General features: G+C 39.4%; 1 protein-coding gene across 4 annotated transcripts; it reads left to right on the forward strand.

Annotated features, from left to right (window-relative positions):
- The first annotated feature begins 1,106 nt into the window (after positions 1-1,106).
- Positions 1,107-6,596, forward strand: LOC119488689. Of its 4 annotated transcripts, none has more exons than XR_005207008.1 (7): positions 1,107-1,608; positions 1,912-2,017; positions 2,431-2,657; positions 3,048-3,132; positions 4,565-4,749; positions 5,551-5,838; positions 6,401-6,596. XR_005207008.1 is itself a non-coding variant. In XM_037770542.1 (6 exons), exons 1-6 carry the CDS (start codon positions 1,410-1,412, stop codon positions 6,409-6,411), a joined length of 813 nt encoding a protein of 270 aa, XP_037626470.1. In that variant the 5' UTR covers positions 1,107-1,409; the 3' UTR covers positions 6,412-6,596. The 4 variants fall into 4 exon arrangements, 1 of the variants encoding a protein (XP_037626470.1); XR_005207009.1 differs by having other exon boundaries at positions 5,554-5,838; XR_005207010.1 differs by having other exon boundaries at positions 2,464-2,657.
- Positions 6,597-7,532: the final 936 nt, after the last annotated feature.

Raw genomic sequence — 7,532 nt, forward strand, 5'->3', positions numbered from 1 at the left:
TTCACAACACATGACAGATGGGCAGTGTCACTACCGGGTGAAAGGTCGCCAAATGCGCGCACTTGTCTATAAAAGGCGCAGACCTACTCACTTGCGCCCTCTACCACCTTACCCTACTTACCCGACTTACTCTACTTACCTTGGAACAATGCTTCACGAAGAAGAGAAAGTTACCCTTTGGCATGGGGAAAGAACATTTAATATTCGGGAGGTGGACCTGAATACAGCCAATGTGGCAAGAATTTTCAAGGTTTGTACTAATTCTATTTTGTAAAGTAATTAGCCTATAGCACAATCTGGATTTAAACCTGAAAATGGTCAGAGTATAATCAACGAAAATAGATGTAGGGCCTTTACCTACTTCATTTTGTTGTGAAAAGAAAAGTTAATGAACTGACCGTTACTTCTTTTGTCATATTTTCCGATAGCGTTACTTCCATTAATAGGTTACAATGTTAAGGTTGGTCTTGGGCCTTCGGGCCACAATGCCTGCGTGAGCAGCGCGCGACAGCTACCTTGCTGCCACGTGAGCAGCACGTGTGGCCATATATATCTTTCTAAATAGACTTGTAGGGCCTTCTGGTGTATAGCTACCCTGCCAATGGTTAAGCCACCTGTGAGCAAGGCCGTTATCCAATTCTTGATGAGTAAATATTTAGTGTATAACTAAAATATAAATTGATGACAGACACAAAGTGACTTGGGTCAATGACGGTGTTGTGCCGAAATTTGACTCCCTGCCAGAATTCGAGTCCGTACCGCGTGTAGCGGGGCTTGGATGCTGCATAGGCGGACATAGAGCCTAGTTTTATAATTATTAATATTATTTTTTAGTATTATATTATTATTACTCCATTGATAAGCATTAATAAAGTTCGGTTCCACTTTGGATTTTACAGCTCCATAGCCACTTGGTCCGCATTATTTTGGTTTTATTTCCCATCATATTTGTGTAATAAGCATTAATGGCTTATTAATAATTTTAGTTATTTAGCTATAGCTCGAAATTACTGATTCATCACAATTCTCTGACGGACATACTTTTCAGGTTCAGACTACACGATATCAGCCGATTATAGCCTGACACGGCCGTCGTAGGGGATCGACTCGGAGTGAGAGAATTGATCGTTTTATCTTGTGTAGTGTGTCATAGTACACGACAACCGACGCTGCGTCCAGACAGAAAGTCTAGCATGTCTTTTTTTTTTTTTGCTTTCCACGACGTGTTCCGTCACGGCTGTGAATTTGACTGGCTGAGCACAGACTCACACAGCTGTAAACAGAAGGCTACTTATTATGCAGAATGATGTAATCTGACCTTCAACTGCTGCCGGACCTCGCGGTAGGATATTCAGTCTAGGTTGTGTCGGAGTGTGTGTGTGTGACAGAGAAAGACAGAAAGTAAATACATGAAAAATGACAAACCTTTCAAAATATTTTCATCCCTGTTTCAACCCCTCTTTCAGCTGATTCCATCCTCAATATATTTTGTGGCTGACAGAGAGGATGTGGTGCTGCCCGGCCTCGCTGGCTACATTGATGGCATCAATGTAGGCAGCAGATATGAGGTCTGCGGGGGGGAGGGCCCTGCATCCCAGGCACCTGAAAGTAGGGCTGCAACTAACAAATATTTTCATTGCTGATTAATCTGACGATTATTGTCTTGATAAATCGATTAGTTGTTTGGTCTATGAAATGAAAAATAAAATATAAAATGGTGAAAAATGTCTTTTTCTGTTCATCATTTAACAGCTATTCAGTAGAGGAGTAAAGAAACCAGAAAATATTCACATTTAAGAAGCTGAAATCAGAGAATTTTCACTTTATTCTTAAAAACTAACTAAGTGATTGATCGATTTTCAAAATAGTTGGTAATGTATCTAATAGTTGATAGTCGATTTATCTTTGCAGCTGTACCCTCAAGACAACCTGGAACTTTTCAGTTCCAGGCGAGGCCTGCAGCATCTCTTGGTCATGCTGGACCTCCACCCCCACGAGCAGCGCGACTGTTCACAAGGTAAGAAACCAGTTAATATTGAAAAAGTAATTGACTAAAAAAGAGTTATTACAAGGGTGTGAATGGCTTGTTTCTTAAATGACCAATCAGTAAATACCAAAGAACAAGTTTGAATGCACATTTGTGCTGCTCCCGTTAAAATGGTTTCATTACAAGTCTTTCCAGTTTGAATAAAAGCCTTTCCAGACTGATATCATGCAGAGAAACAATGTGCAAAATATGTCTGGATGTGCAGCCAGACGATTAACAAAAGCATTATCGTCAAAACAGTGAATTTACAGATGATTAATGACACCTAATTCACTAAATATTAGCATTTCTTGCTTAAATAAATAAGAGAAGAATTGTTGTTGATTTTTGATTTGTACAAACTCTGCACTTGGAAATATCTCTCTTTCTCTCTTTCTATCCAGCCCATCCCGCTGTCTTTTTCTCTGTCTTGAAAGGAACATACTAATCGGAAGGGTGGAGAGGGGAAACCTCCAAGTTGATGGGGCAACATTATTTGTAGAGTTTAGCCAGCAGGAGGCAACCGTCCCCCTCATGACGGCTAAGGTCAAAGCCGAATTGCGGACGGAGGAGGACATTGTCCTGTGCGATGCACACGGACACAAACTGGCAGACTCCAGCGGGACAACTGGTACGTTATAATATTTACAAAGTTTGTCAATTCCTGTGGCTTAGCTGAATGCTTTGCAGTTTTGAAAGTTTTCTTTTTTTGTTGAGGGATTTGAATCTTAATTCAGGGTTCAATTCTTTTTCTAACAGTTAGTGAAACTGATCAGAGGGATGGGGGGGTTACTTTACTTTTAGTAAATGTTTTGATTTGATTTAATGACAAAATCATAAGGATAATAATGGACTTAAACAGTCTTCTACTTTGGGATATGGTTGAGAGATGTAACAAGGCTGTTATACTGGTAAAGAAATCAAACACAGATTCTCTGTAGGTGCCAGCACCTCTACAGGCTTAAGATGTCTCTTAGAAACCAAATATCAATCAATTTTTGTTTTTTTATCTTTTCTGTAGGCATTTCCTTCTGGAAACAGAATGCAAGAAAAACACTGGCTATTGAAAATAGCCAGTATGACGAGCTTCAGAGGAGGAGGACAAGGTAATAAGCATTCCGTTTATCCAAAATGAATAAACATCACAAACATTCTTTCTGTTATGTATTCAAGAAACATGTAAACAGCTTAAGACAAAAAAAACAACAGACTATGACCCCCCCAAATAACAGACAACAAATAGATTTTTAAAAATACATAGATAAACATCCACTGTATTTGAATGGGGAGGTCTCACTATGTTGGCAAATGTACGCCAGAGACGCGAGGTGTCCACATGCATATGGTTCAAACCCTTCCCGGCCAATACAGGCCTTTATGAGTGACATTAAAACTTGACCCACAGTAGGGTCTCCCAAATTTATGCTGCATGCTTTGCTTACTGATTACTGAAAAAGTACTGTAGTTGCAAAGTGCCTGAGTTGTCCACTGAGCCCTTATCAGCCCCACCCAACGGAGTGATTATACAAAGTTAAGAGACCTCACTGGAAACCTTCTAATGACAACCAATCTAGTGTTTGTGTTGGACAAGAAAGTTGAGAAGAATTTTGTGTTTGACAGATACAGATGAAAACCTAAAACTTGTAACTGAAACTGAGGGTTAGAACATCCCACGATATCGCTGGTTGAGACGGCAGATATGGACTTGACTTGAAGAGTCAGTCCAGAGAAAAGATATCTGGCTCACAAAGGGCATTATTACGTAATTGCTGCACATTTTGTGTGTAGACTATGTATTTCCTTGTGTCTGTATGTGGATTTGAGTTGGTGTTTGGGGTGTATAAGAAATAAAAGGAGAGTACAATTAGGAATATTAATATAAACTGCAGTATAGGGATAAGCTATAATAATAAAAATAATAATAATAAATTCAAATATGGTATTTATCAACAAGGGTTGGTTAATCAAAAGTTGTTAATATATCCACTTAATTGATTTAACCAGGTAGCCTTAACCTTTCAATGCACAATATTAGCCTTAGTTGCTACTAGAACTGACATGAGGTGGTCAAGCACAAAGTAATTAAGTCCACACACAGAAAACACAGAAACAGAGATTCACTTCAAAGTAATCTAGACTATACCCTAACAGCGATCTTGAACATAAAAACACTCAGAGCAAATCACAGGCTTTTACATTAACCAAGATGATAATTTATTTGAGTTCTGGATGATTAGACGTCATTAAGACGCTGTATTGCAGTCTACCTGTGGGGGACATGGACAGGCTTTTAACAGTTCCCTTGTTTTTTTAATGGTAGATTTGTCTTGATTCAAATAAGTAAAAAATGTGAACCATGTAAATAGCCCACAATAAATTAAACTTATCATTTAAATAAATTGTATGTTCAAACTTCAAGACAGTAATCAAAATACAGTGGATGTTTGGTTTTCTACTCATGACTTATTCGTAAGTGAAATTTGTAGAGTCACAGGCATATTGTCTTAATTAACTTTTTACATTTTTTTATTTCCCTAGTCTCTTTGAGGAGGACGTTCGCAAGAATGTAGAGAACCTGGTGCAGGCAGCAGAGGAGCTGCCTGCTATTACTCAGGCTCTGAGGGACCTCGGCCAGTACGCCCGCAACCGGGTTGCTACTGTGGCGTTGACAGAGGCACAGATCGCCTCTGTCAAGGCCATCTTCAAGTGCATCATTTGCAGAGGTTTGTAAGCTACATGTAAAATCTATTGCATAAATCCTGTTTGAAAACACACTGTTAACAGTTTTTGTAGGTTGATAACAGAATGATTGAATTGAATTACAATAATGAAATGAATTGTTTAACAGGAATGTCAGTATGTGGGTGTTCTACAGTTGTAGCGTCGGCCCATTTGACCACGGAGATGAGAGCGACGGCTGGCTTGACCACACGTTACCGCGATACGACAACGTTTCCTGTCCGTGACAGAGTTAGCATGCTGCTTTAGCCGTGATGTCTAGCTCTGCTTTTCCTGCAATGTGTTAAACCCAAAGTGTTTCCATCCTTTACTGGATGTGTAGTGTTTACCACGCAGGATTTAACATGGGAGGGTGCAGCTCGTATCCATGCCGACCCTCTGCCATTTTTCTACTTTCTCGTTTCGGCTCGCTGCGGTTTGTTTTGGGTGACAGATACGGAACGGATATGATGTCACGTTACTCAGACTACAATAATTAAAGCAGTAACTTCCTTCTACCTCCTTATAGACTCAAATGAAGCAAATACTGTACATCAATTCTGGCATCAAAATTGTAACAAAAACTAATTGAGATACATAGGTAAAATCGATTTTTTCTCACCTCTAATTTTGAATCCACCAGCCACAGTGACAGGTGGACAACATAGTTAATTTCCAACACTGGTTATGATTCAAATATCTTTATCTTTTATCTATAGAAGGGACTTAAAGTGAAACTGCCTCTTGTCTCTTATCTATATTTCAGGTATTGTTAGCAGCAACTGCTGGAGTGTGAATTATGTCAGCAGGAGAATCTGAGCTCTGGAAGGTTCTTCAGTGAACATTTCTAGTGAATATTCTGAGAACCAGCAGCCAAAATATAAATGATGGTATAATATATATAAAGAGAAGTGGCAAAGAAGAAGTTGAAGAGCCAATGAAGGCTGAAGGTCGTGAGACATATCATGACAACATGAAGAATCACCACATCCTGAGAATCAGTAACCTGAAGAAGGATGACTCAGCAGAATACACATTCACACCCCACAGATATGTCCAAGGATGGAAACCTTGAGTGACTTTAGTTGTCACAGGTGATACTTTAGATTAAATACATTATTTTTGTATAGTGAATTATTGACTTCCACATCCTGTGCTACCAGCAGTCAGCACAATAAAAGGCCGATTCATGCTTCACATATTCCATGAAGTATGAATCAGTCTTTCGGTAAATTCAAACAAGTCAATAATGAAATTCAACCTACCAACGTTGCCTCAATTAGAAGAGCTGCATTCAATCTAGTGCTTCTTCTACTGTCTTCTAAAGGTTGGGATAGATGGTTGGTGTACAAAACATGCGACTTTGACACTAGAGTTCACAGTTCACGTCACATCTCCTACAAACACACAATATGGTTACTTTATAGCAAGAAGGATATCTTTCTCTAACCTTAACTAAGTACCATAGTTTTTAAGCTTAACCAGACCTAACTTAACATGTATATGAGTCTTTTTAAAGTATGTGGGTTGTTTTAGAAGACACTGACAAACAACCCATTTTATTGTTTAGGTATGAGGACTTACTGAGCATTTACTGACTGCTCTAACCATCTTTCAGGTCTGAAAGTTCAATTTCTACATCTGGTTCTTCAACAGTCGACCTCTGACCCTGACAGAGAACCAAAACAAACACCTGGTTCTAGACCCAGTCAGCATGCAGGAAACTACTCCTGTGCTGTCAGAACCCACAGCAACAGCATCTCTCATGAAGAGACTCTCACTGTCCAGAGTATGAGGGGGAAATGGACACCAGCAGCAGCTGCAGGAGTCTGTGCTGCTCTCTCCTGGTTATAATACCAGGAGCTATGACATTCACACACTCACTCATTTCATAAATCAGAAAAAAGAGGACTCTAAACCAGCCAGTCTCCGAGAGCTGAAGCATCAGACCACTTGGATTCTGCTATATCACCGTCTTTCCTGCTTCTCTGCAGAACGAAAGATTCTTTCATCCAACAACAGCTTCAACTGTTGTTTTGATTTTTCTGCCTCACTAAAATCATAACATTATTCCCCCCTACTGCACCCGCTTTCTTCCTTCTTAACTCAAAACATTATTCTAATAACACAGAATCATGTTGTCCCATAATGGGTCCTACAACAGTATTGTTCTTTGAATCTTTATTGTGGGAATGCTGATTCAGCATTTAACTACTCCTGCATACTTTCAGCTACAAAAAACGTTCAACTATCAAAATATTCAGCTCTTTAAGGACATTAGTGCTATGACTTTTCTTGTTTCAACTATTTATACTTTTTAAAATATTACGCTTTTTCCAAAAAAAATGTACAATGGAGAAAATCTTCAAATCACCAAGAGATCCCTTCCTCTCTCTCATCCGCTGCAACGTTAATTCACCTCTAAAAGTCTTGAACAAAAACTCAACTGTGGAGACTTTTTAAACTGCCAGTTCTCAGTCATTTTTATCTTTATCCACACAAATGACACGTCTAAATCTTCAAATCCTTGAGGTGCTCAAACTGAAGAGATTTCAGCTATACAACGTATAGTTTTTAACTGAGGGGTCTTTTTCAGGTAGTACTTTCACTTTGTTTTCACCAGTCATTCCCAACCATGACTCAGCACTTTCAGACACAAACAGGTCTCTCTCTCTCTCTCTCTCTCTCTCTCTCTCTCTGTACTTCTCATTTCGTCATTGTTCGCCTCCTCGTTTCCTCGTTCCTCGATCCTCCGGCTGTGACCCGGAAATCGATCTCAGTCCTCCAT

This window comes from Sebastes umbrosus, chromosome 5, assembly GCF_015220745.1.
Source record: "Sebastes umbrosus isolate fSebUmb1 chromosome 5, fSebUmb1.pri, whole genome shotgun sequence".
NCBI classification, from domain to species: domain Eukaryota; kingdom Metazoa; phylum Chordata; class Actinopteri; order Perciformes; family Sebastidae; genus Sebastes; species Sebastes umbrosus.

Bases quoted from the DNA above. Each gene is read 5' to 3' on its own strand.
- LOC119488689 (XM_037770542.1), top strand. From the start codon at position 1,410: ATGAAAAATGACAAACCTTTCAAAATATTTTCATCCCTGTTTCAACCC. The intron at 1,609-1,911 runs GTAGGGCTGCAA...TTATCTTTGCAG, and splicing joins TGCATCCCAGGCACCTGAAA to CTGTACCCTCAAGACAACCT. The intron at 2,018-2,430 runs GTAAGAAACCAG...CTTTCTATCCAG, and splicing joins GCAGCGCGACTGTTCACAAG to CCCATCCCGCTGTCTTTTTC.